The following is a 16,199-nucleotide window of genomic DNA, read 5'->3' on the forward strand; positions in this document are numbered from 1 at the left end:
GGGTGATAGATGGCCTGGGAGACGGTAGGAGGCAAAGAAATCATGCGTTAGAAGAGAGATGAGGGATAAGTTTGGGGAGAGTAAGGCCTGGCCTTAGACTGGAATCAGAGAGGGGAATTTCAGAGTGCCTAGTTATGGAAGGAGAGGGCACTTGTGGGTAATGATAGTCAGGGCTGGGGGTGTCTGAGTGCAGCTGAAGTGGAGTGTGGGAGTATGGGAGAGGAGGAGAGAAAATTGAGAGACAGGAAGTTATGAGGACAAGAGGTGGAATGGAAAGAGACTATGGGCCAGGCACTGAATGCTGAGAAAGGAGGGAAATGCTCTGAGGGCTGGGAGATAACAGCTACCAGAATCTGGACTGAATGATAACTTTGATAGAGTGAACCCCAAAGGAGCAGACACAGGCTTTCCAAGTGTTGCTATTATTAGCAAGATGATAGAGGTTTTAGCTTGTTGGTGAATGATCCCCAAGGGATTTCCAGACGTAACCAAGACTAGAGGACAGGTGAGCTACTCTTCTCTTTCCCCCTCTATGATGCTTACCTATGATCCTGTGAAATTGAGACCATCATCTCTTTGAAATGCTTTGGGGCTATTCATTCTGCAGAGTAAGCAATGAGAGAGATGAATAAGTAGCTCTTCATTAAGACATATAGGTGGCATGGTGGAGAGAGGCCTAAACTGACTTAGAGTCAGAAGACCTGAGTTCAAATCTTACCTCAGACACTAAGGAGCTGTATGACCCTGGACAAATTCCTTAAGCTGAGTGCCTGTTTCCTGATTTGTAAAATGGGGATAATAATAGTATCTGCTTCCTAGGGTTGTTGTAAAGATCAATGAGAGACTATTTGTAAAGGGATCTGCAAATTTTAAGGTGCTATATAAGCGTTAGCAGTTATTATTAAGTCCACTCAACTGTTGTTGCTGGGCAATTAGGTGGTACAGTGGCTAGAGCTCTGGACCTGGAGTCAGAAAGATGTGAGTTCAAATCCAGCCTCAGAACACTGAAACTCTGGCCAAGGCCCTTAACTTCTATTTGCCTCAGTTCCTCATCTGTCAAATGGGGACACAGTGGAGAAGGAGATGACAAAACCCATTTTTTTTGCCAAGAAAACTTGGACTTTGGCCATGGGGTCTTGTAGAGTTGGACACAACTGAATGGCTGAACTACAACAAAGTGTTAGCTATTGTTACTTTTAAGCAGTACTGGAATATGTCTATATAAAGTTGGTCAACTATTACACATTTTACAATAATAATAATAATAATAGCTAGCATTTATATATGTATATAGTACTTTAAGGTTTGCAAAATATTTTGCAAATATTATCTCATTTGATCCCCACAACAACCTTTGGAGGTAAGCGTTATTGTTATTCCTATTTTGCAGATGAGAAATGAGGCACAGAGAGATTAAATGACTTACCTAGGGTCACACAGCTGGTAAACATCTAAGGTAGGATTTGAACTCAGGTTTTCTTGACTCCATGTCCAGCATTCAATAGGAAATTATTTATTAAAGTTGAATTAGTATGACATACTTTCTTGTCAAAAGAATCTGCAAAAGCCACAGTCATGGAAGCCACTGAAAGAGGTTTGTGTCTGTTTAACTTTCAGAAACCATGTCCTGGTCCCAACCAGAAACCAAAGGATCTGTACCGCTCCCGAGAAGTCTTCACACAGCTAATGTCATAGGAAACAAGTAGGTTCTGTTCTGTTAAGAGTTTGGCCCATGGCAGGGACATGGGGCTCAAGAGTGGCAACAGCTGATCTGATCTTCTTAGAGGCAGAGCCTTGCCCATGCCACCTCTTGGCTTGACTGACTGAATGGGAAATCCTTGTGGGAGCCCATTTTCCACCGGGGCTCCTTCTGAGGTAGAATGCCTTGGACACTATAGGCCTGGCACATGTAGCCTTTCCTCAAACTGCTAGTATGCTGCCTTCCAGAGAATGCTCTCCTTTTTTCTGTTGGGGTGTTGGATCTGCTCTGCTCATCCTCCTTCTCTTAAATGCCATTTGTTTAAAGGATGCTCTCTAGTTCTATGACTTAACGCTTCCTTAGAGTTTAGGAAACTGGCCATTTCCCCCAAAGAGCTCTTCTTGGCCTACTCTGTTTTTTCAAAAGCTTTCTTCCTTCACCAAAAATCCATCCAAGTAAAAGAAACATCAGAGGGACTTAAGCTTCTTCTTGTAATGAGTTTATCCTGAACTTTGATCCATTTGAGGCAGCTAGGTACATGGAGAGTAGAACATTGGGCCTGGATTTTGGAAAACTTAAGTACAAATCCATCTTCAGATGCTAACAGCATGACCCTGAGCAAGTCATTTAATTTCTATCTCCCTCAATTTCCTCAACTCTAAAATAGAGATAAGAATAGCACCTAACTCAGAGCTGTTATGAAGATCAAATGTGATTACATTTGTAAAGCCCTTTAACACAGTGCCTGACACAAAAATAGGTACTTTGTAAATCTTCCCTTCCTCCCTTTTCTTTCCTTTCCTCCCTCCTGTCTTTCTCTCTCCTCCTGCCCTTCCCTTTCTTCTTCCTTTCCTTCCCTCCTTCCATTCCTTTTTCCCTCCCTTCTTTCCCTTCTAACCGTCTTTCCTTCCTTTGCTTCTATCTAAGCATTAAGTTTGTGGTGCATTATTTTCCATACTGAAATATGACAGGTATCATATATGATAAAAAGAGCAGTCATCTTGAGGTCAGGCTTGGATAAGGGTTTGAGTCTTGGTTATGTCACTGACTCTGTGACCCTGGACAAGTCATTAATATTTTCTGAGTTCTAGCTTTCCTGTATAAAAAAATAGGAACAGTATTTGTACTACCTGCCTCACAAGGTGGCATGGTTATCAAGTTCTTTCCTTTCATAATTTACCTTTGAAGGGGTAGCTAGGTGGATTAGTGGATAAAGAACCAGACCTGGAGGTCCTGCATACAAATGTGACCTCAGATATATCCTAACTGACCTTAGGCAAGTCACCTAACCCCAACTGCCTAGCACTTTCTGCTCTTCTTCCTTGGAGCCAATACTTGTATTGATTCTAAGAAAGTAAGAGGTTTGTTTTTGTTTGTTTGTTTGTTTCAAAGAAAAAGAAAAGAAAACCACAAATTAACATTATGTTGTAGTTTATGTTTAGTTTAGTTTTTTTTTTTAATTTTTAAACATTATTTTATTTGTTCATTTTCAAACATTATTCCTTGGAAACAAAGATCATTTTCTTTTCCTCTCCCACTCCTCCCATAGCCAACGCACAATTCCACTGGGTATCACATGTGTCCTTGATTCGAACCCATTTCCATGTTGTTGGTATTTGCATTAGTGTTCATTTAGAGTCTCTTCCACTTGGCTAGTTCTACTTTTTAAGACGTTCTCTTTAATACATTTTTGTATATCTTATTCCATTTGGCCAATTTTTATTTTAAAGAAGTTCCTTTTTTCAATGGTTTTTGCTGCCCTTTTCATCACTTGATTTATTGTTTTTTAACATCTTTTTATTCAGTATTTTTAGTGCCTCCTTTACCAAACTACAGACTGTTTTAAAAATTTTATTTTATTTATCACTCAATTATTTTCTCAGTTTCCCTCTATTTCTCTTATTTGAGTTTTAAAATCCTTTTTTGAGCTCTTCTAGGATTTTTTTGTTCCTGAAATCAATTCACATTTTTCATTGAGATTTTGTCATTTTCTGTTTGTTTTGATCTTCTTGTCACCACAGTAACTTTTTATGGTGAAGTGCTTTTTTAAAGTTGTTTGCTCATTTCTGTAGCCTATTTCTTGACTTTTATGCTAAATTTTAAGTCTGCTCCTGGGGTAGAGGAGGCATTGTTTGAAGCTTGGCATTTTGTTTATAAATGTAAGTGCTTTCAGAGGTGGTGCTGGAATGGGGTGGAGTGGTTCTATACATTTTCACTTCTTCCAAGGTGATGTGATATACAAAGAGGTGTGTTCACTACTCTCTTGGCCTATACTCTGGACTGTGAATAACCAGCCTTTTACTTTACATTTTGGAACTGTGATCAACATCCCAAATCCCTCATAGGTGCAAATTCTACTACTTCTAGTGCTTGTCGCTAATGGTAGTTCTTACATTGGGACAGCCACCAGGCCTGGAACTAGAACCCACATATGAGCTACGAAACAGACTCCTGCCCACAGTGCTAGAAAAAGGACCTCTGATCTTCTGTTAAGTTGTCTGACCGCCCCCTGCCCCTTACTGTCTGTGGACTAAGAGTTCCAGACGTTGCTTCTGCCAGTTCAGTTCCCTTAAGGGCCTGCTGCTGATGGGTCAGGGCACATGGCTTTGCTGCTGACAGAGTAAGGCATGGCCTTGCTATTATTCTGTTGGGGTATAGCCTGTGCTAGACTTTGCTCCATTTTCACCATGGTGGGAGTGACCTTTCCTGCTGGCCTTCTAAAGTCTCTAGGCAGAAAAATTCTTTAACCTCATCCTTTTTGGAGTTCTTCTGTTCCAGAATGTTTTGAGACATTATTTTAAAGTCATATCGAGGAGAATTTAGGAAACCTTAGGTAAATCCCTGATTTCTGTCTGCTATCTTGGCTCTGGTGACCCAGCATTTTTTTTAAATTTTGAGTTTCAAATTCTCTCCCTTCCTACTTTCTCACCCTACTCCTTGAGACGGCAAGCAATCTGATATAGATTATACATGTGCGGTCATCTAAAACTGATTTCCATATTGCTCATGTTGCAAAAGACAAGATGACTTGCAATGCCCCCAGATATGGTGAATTAGCTTGGAGTCGTTGATGTCTGATCAAACCCTAACTGCTTCCATAGTGTTTGCTTCAGCTACATTCATGGCTACTGAAACAATGGCTCCTGCTCTTATCAACCAATTCCAATTAAGCAGCTAAGTGGCACAATGGATAAAGCAAGAAGAATTTTAAAAGGTAAATTGCCATTCATCTTGCTGACTGGCTAAGGAGCTAAAAACAAACAAACAAAAGGCATAGCCATCCCTCAGCAAGAAAGTTTGTAAACTCCTATCCTTTTCAACCTCACTCATATATGAGCATTTTTAGTTTTCTGGTACACTGGATAGAAGCACACCAATCCCAGACATTCACTAGCACTATGACCCTGGGCAAGTCATAAGACCTCTGCTCACTCCGGTGGCTTCACTTGTAAAATGAAAATAATTATTACACTTAACCCTTATGGTTCTTATGAGAACCAAATGAGGTAATATTGATAAATGCACTTCATACAGTAGGCACTATAGAACTGCTAGATATTACTTTTTTCATTATGATTTTGATTTTTACTATTTGTTCCCCAATTCTGCCCTTCTTAAACTGTAATTGTTCTCATACTTCTATTCACTCATTTCCCTGTTTAAATGGATTTCCATTCATAAAACACCCTCTTTTCCCTGGATCATTTAACAGTCAGGTTCATGATCTTTTATTTTACTGCTTCTTGACTATCACTAGGTTTGTATACTAGATTCTGAGCTCTGACAACAGGGACTGTCTTTTGTTTCCCTTTGTGTCCTCAGAGGCTAGAACATAGTAGGTGCTTATGTTTAGTTTCTTAAACATTTCCCAGTTACATTTTAATCTAGTTCTGGCCCCACCCAGGAGTTTTGTTGGACAACTTGGGGATAGGGATGGAGTTGGATACCTCTACAAGTATAAGTGATGCTTACATATGCTATATACTGTAAGATACAGTATTTTTGTTTGTTGTTCACTCATGTCCAACTCTTTTTGACTCCATGTGGGGATTTTGGGCAAAGATACTGGAATGCTATTTCCTTCAGCTCATTTTTCAGATGAGGAAACTAAGGCCAATCGGGTTGATTTATCCAGGGTCATATGGCTAGTAAATGGCAGAGTCTGGATTGGAACTAAAGTCCTCTTGACCCCAGGTCTGGTACTCTGCCTACTGCACCACTCAGCTGCCCCAATGTACAATATTTTACCAGTTTATTTTACATTTTATTTTATGCTGAAAGACTATTTTAAGTCATGACTTAAAAAAAGGTTTGGTTTTGATATCTTGTCTAAAAGTTCCTAATTCTTAAGAGTTCTTTTCTGGGCAACATTGATGCATACACAGATGGAGGCTGATTGTAGAATCTGGGATAGTTAAGTGAGGTTTTGAATATGGTGGGTGAGAAATTAAATTTCCATTTCAAGTCATAAATGAAAAGAGTAAGTTGTCCATGCAGAAGTACCCTTGAGCCGTTGTTGCTTCTCTCCAGGATGTACATTTTTGGTGGATGGGTTCCACAAACCATGAACAGCATCGAAGCTTCTTCTCGGGACTGCGAATGGCGGTGTACCAGCTCATTTTCTTACCTAAATTTGGGTTAGTGTTTCTGTCTTTTGATTTATTCTTTTTAACAGAGGAATTAAAAAACAACATACTTGGTGAATTTATTTCACTTTTGGTTTTAGATACAGCAGAATGGACAAGTTTAGTCTCCGATTCTCAGGAAGACAAAAAGAATTTACGGCCAAGACCAAGAGCTGGCCACTGTGCTGTTGCCATCGGGACACGCCTCTACTTCTGGAGTGGAAGGGATGGCTACAAAAAGGCCATGAATAACCAAGTTTGCTGCAAAGATCTGTGGTACCTTGATACTGGTAGGTAAGAATGTTTCCCAACAGCAATTTCATTGTCTAATTCATTCCACACTTTAATCCACAATTCTTAGATATTCAGGCATTTTTTTGTTTTGTTTTTAAGCTCTTACTTTCTGTCTTAGAATCAATCAATACTAAGTGTTGGTTCCAAGACAGCAGAATGACAAGGGTTAAGCAGTGGGAGTTAAGTGACTTGCCCAGGGTCACACAGCTAGGAAGTATCTGAGGCCAGATTTGAACCTAGGACCTCCTGCCTCTAGGCCTGGCTCTCAATCCCCTGAGGCACCTAGCTGCTCCCAGCAAATATATTTTTAAAGTTGGCAATTAGTCTAACCAAGGTATATTTTTCTTTAGAGAAACCACCAGCACCATCACAAGTCCAGGTGATCAAAGCTACTACAAACTCTTTCCAAGTGAAATGGGATGAAGTTCCTACTGTGGAAGGCTATCTTCTTCAGCTGAACACAGACCTGCCGTACCTCACAGCGTCACCGGATTCTCACACAAACTTGCCAGGTGATGCTGTGGTGCCCAGACAAATCTGTTCTTGTCCTAAATAGGCCTTATTGCTGCTTTTAAATCAGGTTCAACATACCAGAAGCACAGTTTCCGGGAAGTGATCTTTTTTTTTTTTAAATATAGAAAATATGCCATCTCTGTAGTGAGAACACACAGCAGAGGCTGTTTCTTTTCCCTTGCCTCTTAGTTTCATGTGGCTTTTGTTATTTTACATGTTGCTGGGCCGCTCGGAAGCACACGCTAACAGCTGTGCCAAGTGTGACTGGGATGGGGGAGGTCTTGTTACAGACAAATTGACTAGAAACCTTGAGGAGCTTCTGATTACAGCTGACCTGGGGTTTTCAGAAAGAAGTGAATAACGTGATTGATTGTTTCAGTGGCTTACATCGCAGTTCCTAGAGTCTGCTGCTCTGAATTTTCTCTCCTTGCAGGAATCCAAGCAAGTTTCCCCAGACAAGCCAGTAATAACACTGTTCCCAACAACGTAAGTAAAGTGTTGGCAACTCCAGACCTGAGTTAGTCTAGAAGGTGACGTTTCCTGGACACTTGATTTTTGTTCAGACATCCAAATCATCTGCCTTTGCCTTTTTCCTTGTGTCAGGGATTGAATCCACTCATTCAGATTCACACTGTTCTTATGTGTCCTTTAGGGTGCAGAAAAGCCAAACACATTAATAGCTCTCTAGGGTCCCGTTCTATTTTTGGTCCTTCTTATAGGTTGTAGCTGTATATTGTGTTTCTTGTGGAAAAGACTGGTAAATGTAACACCCCAGTTTGTGTGTGTGTGTGTGTGTGTGTGTGTGTGTGTGTGTGTGTGTGTGTGTAAACCCAAACCCTCACCCCTGCCCCAGTACTTGGATTAGGCTCGCCTTGGTGGCGGCGGTGGTGGCGGTGGTTGGCTTGGGGAGAGAGGAGGTTTTCTGCTTTGCAGAAAAGTGGGCCTTATTTGAGGATAGTGGTATCTCACCACATTTTGGGGATGTCGCTGTCTGACCTATCTAAAACATGGGGGGAAAATCTGATCATGCTTCCTCTTCTCCAATCTTCAACCCAGTGAATGCAAAGCAGTCTGATGAACTCCATTGCAGACAAGGCTCTCACCTGGAGCCTGTTTGTTCTTTGTGGTAGTCACAGTTCTCATACTTGGTTTTATAGCCTTTGACAGCAAAGAAACAACAACAAAAATAGTTTAAAATTTAACTTAAAAAGGCCTTCTAGGTGGCACAGTGGATAGAACATGAGACCTGCAGTCAGGAGGACCCAAGTTCAAATGTGGTCTCAGACGCTTCCTAGCTGTGAGTCCCTGAGCAAGCTATTTAACCTCATTTGCCTGGCCCTTGTCCTTCTGTCTTAGAGTTGTAAGAGTGAAAGAAAACTCCTTTCTTTAACTGTTATAAAAGTGAGAATTCTTTTAATTAAAAAAATAATATTAATAAGTGAGGTTTATAAAGTAGTTGAATTATAGTAAAATTAATAATAATTTTAAAATAGAATTAATCTCTAATTTTTATTTGTATTCCTACCTTTAAAAAAATGAAGACAGATTTTAGTACTCATCTTCCTTCTTGTAGATGCCAGTCTCTCTCTTGTCTCAAGAATTGTTAAAGCTAGAAGACACGGGAAATAGTACAGAATCTGACCACATAATCATGAAAGGAACTGCGGTAAAAAGCCAATCGGATCTTAAAGAAATGGAGTCCAACACTTCTTCTCTCCCATCCTTTGCTTTGGCGACTAATGTGGCAGATGGTAGCTGTTCAGCAAAGGTGCTCAAGAAAAATGAAGGTAGGGAGGCCAACCTTTCAGTTGAACGGCTAAGACTCTCATATGATGTGGTCAGAGAATACCATGGGCTTTTGAAAAAACACATGGTACAATGGACAACATTGGTTCCAAATCACTGAAGCGGAGCGTGCCTCCTTATTGGGAACCTACAAAAAATGGGAAGTCACACAGTTTGTCATCTATCACTATTATGTGCTTTTGCTTATAGTTGGGGAGTGGGCAGTAAGCATTTGTTAAGCACCTACTATGTGCCAGCCCCCGGGCTAAATGCCAGGGCTACAGAAAGAGGCAGTAGATAATCCCTGCCCTCAGGGATCTTACCATTTAATAGGGAGATAACATGAACACAAACATGACAAAGCTCAATAGAGGGTAGATAGGGAATAATGAACAGAAGGAAGGCAACTGGAATTAAGAAGAGTTGGGGAAGACTTCCTATAGAAGGTGGGATTTTGTTGTTCAGTAGTTTTTCAGTTGTGTCTATCTCTATGTGACTCCATTTGGTGTTTTCTTGGCAGAGACACTAGAGTGGTTTGCTGTTTCCTTTTCCAGGTCATTTGACAGAAGAGGAAAAGGAGGCAGGCAGGGTTAAGTGACTTCCCCAGGGTCACACAGCTAGTAAATGTCTGAGACTGGATTTGAACTCAAGAAGAGGAGTCTTCCTGACTCCAGATTCAGCACTCTTTCCACTGTGCCACCTAGCTGTCCATAGTTGGGACTTAAAGTAAGCCAAGGAAGTCAGTAGGTAGAGTGGAGGATGGAAAGCATTCCTGGCATGAGGGACATGTGCCAGAGACAATTCCAGGAAGCCAAGAGATAGAGGGTCTTGTTTGTTGAATAGCCAGGAGGCTGGTGTCACTGGATCAAAGAATGTACCTAAGATGTCAGAAGTCTGGGAAGGCAAGGGGGAGCGAGGTGGGTGTGTTGGTCAGCAAATGTTTTTTAAGGCCCGAGTGATGGTGTGCCAGGCACCTGGCGAAACACAGGGGGTGCAAAGACACTCCCTGCCCTCAAGGAGCTCACACATGGGGAGAGGTTTGTGGGCATTATTGGGAAGTAGCTTGTGTGACCCTGCAAACTCCGTCTGAGCAGCTTCCATTGTGGACTCTCTTGTAACTTCTAGGCACGGTGGTGTCGTTCCTTGGTGCTCACCGCCTGCCTCACTGTGTCTTCATGGCCTGGCATGGCCCCAAAATGCCTTCCTCACAGTTATTTTGTAGCATCTGTGGCCTGCATCTGGTGTTGGAGGAACCTTCTGCGGCAGGGCCTGAATATTTTGGGCAGTAGAGACTTCCAAACTCCTTCTGTCTCAGCCATCTCCATGTACACTTGGCTCTGTCAAGCCTCAGAAAGGCTATAAATGCTTTTTGCATCTAGCATCATGGAAGTCACTTTTTAAAATAACTTGTTTTAAAATTTTATTTTGTTAGGCTCTATTTGCCTCAGTTTCTCTTCTGTAAGACAGGGATAATAATAGAGTTGTTGTGAGAATCAGATGAGATCATTGTAAAGTGCTCAGCACAGTGCCTGGCACATATATATGTTATATAAATGTTATCTATTATTATTTGATGTGGAAATTAAGGAATTCTTCATGTTTAGGCCCACCGATGGACTTCCATAATCCTAGAACCACCACAGCTAAGTTCAGTGGCACTTAATGTGCAGGATGTTGACCAAAACATGGCTAATTTTGACCTGAGTGACTCATGAAAATAGTAAGGGGTGGAAAGGCTGATACGAAGGTTCAAGGAGTGCCCGCATTCATTTATATTCACTTTTTTGAAGTATCTTGAAGTTTAACACGTGGTACACTTGAGTCTGTATAATGAGTATTTTGCAGAGTTTTTCCAGATTCCTAAATCAAGTATGTTCAGACTCTAATACAGACAAGGTCGTTTAATAAAGGAAAAACTCAGTGTCTCCATAAAGTCATCTGGTTTTCATAATGCCGTGGGCCACACCCTGTCCAGAGGAGAACTCTTGACTTCTTTTAGAATGGTGGATGTGCCCAACACAGCTTTTTCTATTTGCCTCGAGAGACTGCTTTTTCTGAATGCGAATGATTAATTTTAGATGGAAGTCTTTCAAAATACTTGTTTGGGAGGAGAAAAGTGGGTAGGTTGGGATAGGAATGCCTCCCTCACCCCCCAAAAAGAGAAAGAGTAAAAAGGCAATGAAATATTGACATGTAAAACATAAACGCAGGATGCAAAGCAGCAAAACTTCAGAAGGAGTGAGAGCCAAGCAGGGTGGTTTTGTTACTATCTTGTTAAAGTTAATACTAACTTAAAAAAAACCCTACAAATTAAAAACTCTGTGATAGGAATTCAAGTTCATGTATAATCTTTCTTTTGGTTCTTATTTGTATATTGATATGTTCTTGTAGATGTTAGGTTCATTACAAAAAAAGTTTTCTAAACCTTAAATTGAGGTATAGTCATGTGGTCCAGGGCCTCACTGAATCAGTCAGAGGCCTGAAATTCTCTGCAAGTGATTTTTTTTAGTTGATTTTTTGGTTTCCTTTTAATGATAGGTGCTCAAACTTCAATGAATGTCAGTGAGTCATATGGTCTGGATTTAAGGACAGTAAATCCTGAAACTGCTGCAGCCAGTGCCATTTCTGGTGTTCGTGCCATGGTACCCCATCGGGTCATTAAAACAGAGTCATCCAGTACAAACGGAGCAGTCATTAAAGACGAAACATCGCTAACAGCATTCAGTGCAAAATCAGAAGGTTTGAGATATTTCATGTACTATATTTTCAGTCCTGTGTATAAAATTCATCTTGGGAGGCAGCTAGGTGGCTCAGTGAGAGCCAGGCATGACCTCAGACATTTCCTAGCCGTGTGACCCTGGGCAAGCCACTTAGCCGCCATTGACTAGCCTCTTCTCTCTCGAAACCAAAACTTGAATCAATTTTAAGACAAAAGGTAAGGGTTTTTTAAAAAAAAACATTCATCTTGAAGTAAATTAGACCTTTTCACAGAAAGCATGACCATTAGAGCTAATACAGTCTCTGTGATCTCTGCTTCTCCAGCTCCCTAACTACTAAAATGAGAACAGTGTGTGCATGTGTGCGTGGGCTAGCACCCATACACTCACTCCCAGTGCCGACTATCCCCCGAAAGGTGATATTTCATTTTATGCCATGGAGGGCTTTTCCAGATCACCTGATTTCTTATTTTCCATGTTTTCTTTTAACTTTCAAGTAGAATTGCTTTTTTTTTTTGTGAGTCAGTAGGAGTCAAATTACATACCTATCACTTGGCTATTGGAATTCCTGTTCCTGTATCACATTATACACATATTATAATAAATACTATTATTCTTGCTACATACATTATATTAATATAACTATATATAGTGAAATACAATCCTACCCCAACCAGTGCTGATTATTGTATGATAATGTCACTAATCATTTTGAGTAGAGGTTGAAATGCATCAAATCCTGAAACTCTTCTAAACTCACTGAGAGCTTAATTTCTGTGAAGTTTCTATTTTGTTTTTTTTTAAACCCTTACCTTCTGTCTTAGAATTCATACTAAGCATCAATTCTAAGGCAGAAGATGCATAAGGGCTAGGCAATAGGGGTGAAGTGACTTGCCCAGAGTCTCATAGCTAGGAAGTGTTGAGGTCAGATTTGAACCCAGAACCTTCCATCTTCAGGTCTGGCTCTCAATTCACTGAGCCACCTAGATGCTTTCTCTTGTAATGTTAATTCTATCACTTTTGAAGGAACCATCTATTATTAACCTGAGGTAGGAGTGTATTTATAAATGATGTTTTAGTGATTTGTGCCTTTTAAAAAAATAAGATATCTGATAAGTCTTATTTGAAAATCTATTTTTAGCTGATGAAGCCTTCATGCAACCCACAACTAAGGTCAGCTCTGCCGAAACCCAAGACTCTGCTATTCCGTTATCAGTAAGTATTGGGCCTCCTGACTTGATGGTGCCGCGTGATGCTAGATGTCTGGAAGCACCTGCTTTCTAAATATTGATTATGTTTCGAAACTGGCAGCATTTTCTAACTCTTCTGTGGTAGCATCTGGAATTAAATTTAGACATGGTTAAAAGAATAACCAGATATATAAAGTGGAAGAAAAAGGATAACAATAGTCAGCTACTACATGAGCTAATTTATAAATATAAATATGATATATATATATATACATGTATAAAATGTATATTATATAAAATATACAAATAGAAGTCAAATGTAGAAAATGGAAGTGTTTTTAAGAGAAATATGGATACTACAGTCAGCCACAAATGAAGCCCAGCCCAGCCTAGCATTCTATTTCTGTAGCATTGGCACCCCTGCCAACTAGATAGACCCACAAAATATTTAAGACATTAAATCTATTGTATGTCTAATCTACAAACTTATCCAAAAAAACTTCAGTATCCTTAAATGGCCTCTTACAAAAAGTAGCATCTTGTGGCTGATGAATTTCCTGTTATATGGAAAAGATTGCTCTAGTTTTCCCCTATTCGTATTTATTTCCCTTTTTTATGACTCTTCTTTTCCTGCCCACTATTAGTTGGAATGACCCTAGGCTTCTTGGCTTCTTTATACATAGTAATTCTTCTTTCTCCTTGAGGACAGGATCGTTTCAGTGAATTCTATTTGACTCTCATGTCCCTTCAGCCAGAAGTAGTCTGCCTTAGTTCAAGAGTAGTTAGTTGCATGATCATTTTTATAATGGCTTTTTGTGGCACATTTGGTTTTAATAAAGACATCAAAGCCCCAAAGAAGCAGCATCTGGAGCAATTGATTCTTTAAAGGAAAAAATAATGGGGGGCGGGTAGGGGGAGGTGGCGGCAGGGAGGTATTGCCTGTCAAAGATTTGTGCAGAGCGCAGTGCTAGACTTTGGAGACCCATATGTTAGGCAGGGTTAGTCCTTGCCTCACAGGGCTTCTTTCTAACAGACCAGTCCTAAACACAAACAAATAATGGCGGACTGCATAATAACTTCATGTTACTACTATACATTTAAGATTAGAGTAATGGAAGCCCTCGATTAGTTTTTGACCATGTAAGCAGGCACATCTCATATTTATTAGAGAGATGGCTTAAGGCCTCAGCAGTAGTTCAAGGGGTAGACATTCTGATTCCATTTGTCATCAGAGGAAGCTTTCAAATAGGGCAGTTTTTTGGTTTTCTTTTTAGCTGGAAGATACTCACAATGACTGGTGTCTGCTATATGTGGTTCACTCGCATGGTAGACTACATTCAAAATGGGTTTTGGTTTTGGCCACTGCTATGAGGTTCTGCAGAATCCCAGGTATTTGCTTTAAGCCCAAAGATAGCTGTCCTTTACAGGTTGCCTCTGAGCCTAGAAGTAAGCTGAAATATCAGCCAGACCAGTTGAAAGCTGGAGCCTCCAAAATAAGCTCCTCATCTAAGCGGCCTGGCATTTTAAAGGAAACTCCCATTCAGTTGGGCATTCCGAAGCTGCCCGACTGAGCACCAAACCTCCCACCTCCTCGGCTTTGATTTAGCATTGTTGGCTCACTAGTAACCTAACGCAAAGACTGTTTACTTGTGACTGTTCTTGTGGTAGTGCTTACCTATGGCGCTGAGTGGGGTTGTTATGCTACATAATGCCTCTTTCTCTGATACTAGAAAGATACGCCTTCAAAGCCAACGACCCTAGAAAAAAGAGGAGAAAGACAGTGGTGTGATGTGGGGATCTTCAAAAACAACACTGCTCTGGTCAACCAGTTCTACTTGCTGCCAAAAGGAAAGCAAAATATCTCGAAGGTAGCCTCTTCCCCTCTGCACGTGCATACATATTTATGTGCCCCCCACCACACACACACACACACCCTTAAATTACAACCAACATTTAAAAAGCATCCCCATTATATAAATGGGACTGTGCTAGGTAGGAGAATATTTAAGGCTATAAAATTTTAGTTCTGAAACTTTAAATTGTTCTATAAGCAACAGTCAATGTGATCAATTAGTTCAAGTATCCTGATCCAGTGAATATTTGTATGATTGTTAAAGACTGGGGTTTCTTTTATTCTTTCAAAATAATTTTTTTAAATGCTATCTATTCATGAACCACATATATTTTTCATATTATATATATAAATTTATCAATTACATGTAATAAGTTATATGATCGAACTTATCTCCCTCCCTTCTTTCCCTTCCCCCTCCCAGTGCTGGCAGGCAGTTTAATCTGGATTATACATATATTATCATGTAAAACATAGTTCTATATTGTTCATTATTTATTTATGGATTTTTTAATTTTAATTTGAAAAAGTTTTGTATTGTTCATTTTGGTAAGTGAATAATCTTATAAAACCAAAACCCTAAAACATAAGCCCAAATAAACAATTGAAAAATCGCATGCATCCATTTGCATTCTGACTCCAGCTTTCTCTGGAGATGGATGGCATACTTTGTCCTGAATCCCTCCGAATTGTCCTGGATCGTTGTATTGCTGAGAGTAGCAAAGTCTATTACATTTGAACATCCCACAATATTGCTGTTACTGTGTACGATGTTCTCCTGGTTCTGCTTTTTTCATTCCGAATCAGTTCATGGGAGGTCTTTCCAGCTCTTTGTGAAATCCCCCAGTTCATCATTCCTTATAGCACGATAGTGTTCCATCACCATTGTATACCACGGTTTTGAATCATATATGTATTTTAAGAAGTAAAGTTACTAGGCTTATTTGTGAAATGAGTAGAGTAACATAACCCATACTTATGTAGCATTTTTAGCTTACAAACTGCTGCCTTTGTTCAAGAGGTAAATAGCTCTCAGATAGTTCCACTTAAAATTCTTGGGAAGTGTCTCAAGGTGACCTCCCCCAAACTCTTTAACCATACCAGGTAACTTTACATATCAATATTTTCCAAATTACATATATAGGAAGAACTCATGACTCTTTCAGGGGCATCTAGGTAGCACAGTGGATAGAGAACCAAGGCTGGAGTAGGGAAGTCTTAAGTTCAAATCTGGCCTTAGACACTTCCTAGCTATGTGACTCTGAGCAAGTCACTTAACTCCAGATGCTTAGCCCTTGTTGTTTTTCTGTCTTAGAGCCAATACTTATATCAATTCTAAGAAGATAAGGGTTTTAAAAAAATGTTACTTGTGGCTTTCCTTTGCTGCTTGTGTGGTAGTATTTTTTTTAAAAGCAAGTTCCTATTGGATAATAATTCAGTAATATTCTGTCAGAGAAACTTTCTGTATGTGTTGAGATCTCATTCATACAAAGGAAACTTTCTCATAATTCAAATTTAATGCCT

At 40.0% G+C, this 16,199-nt stretch overlaps 1 protein-coding gene across 4 annotated transcripts in view; it reads left to right on the plus strand.

Moving 5' to 3' along the window:
* Positions 1-16,199, plus strand: part of HCFC2 (host cell factor C2) — a 30,122-nt gene that overhangs the window by 9,015 nt on the left and 4,908 nt on the right. For 3 of the 4 annotated variants that reach the window (XR_008912141.1, XM_056798785.1, XM_007503352.3), the window contains exons 5-13: positions 1,618-1,702; positions 6,230-6,336; positions 6,426-6,614; positions 6,969-7,130; positions 7,565-7,617; positions 8,705-8,918; positions 11,455-11,655; positions 12,775-12,848; positions 14,554-14,691. Coding sequence is in view for 3 of the 4 variants with exons in the window: in XM_056798785.1 (XP_056654763.1) it covers positions 1,618-1,702; positions 6,230-6,336; positions 6,426-6,614; positions 6,969-7,130; positions 7,565-7,617; positions 8,705-8,918; positions 11,455-11,655; positions 12,775-12,848; positions 14,554-14,691 (1,223 nt within the window). In the remaining variant the exon portion in view is untranslated. The remainder of the gene's footprint in view (positions 1-1,617; positions 1,703-6,229; positions 6,337-6,425; positions 6,615-6,968; positions 7,131-7,564; positions 7,618-8,704; positions 8,919-11,454; positions 11,656-12,774; positions 12,849-14,553; positions 14,692-16,199) is intronic. The other variant, XM_007503353.3, reaches the window with a different exon arrangement.

Source organism: Monodelphis domestica, chromosome 5, assembly GCF_027887165.1.
Source record: "Monodelphis domestica isolate mMonDom1 chromosome 5, mMonDom1.pri, whole genome shotgun sequence".
Lineage (NCBI taxonomy): Eukaryota > Metazoa > Chordata > Mammalia > Didelphimorphia > Didelphidae > Monodelphis > Monodelphis domestica.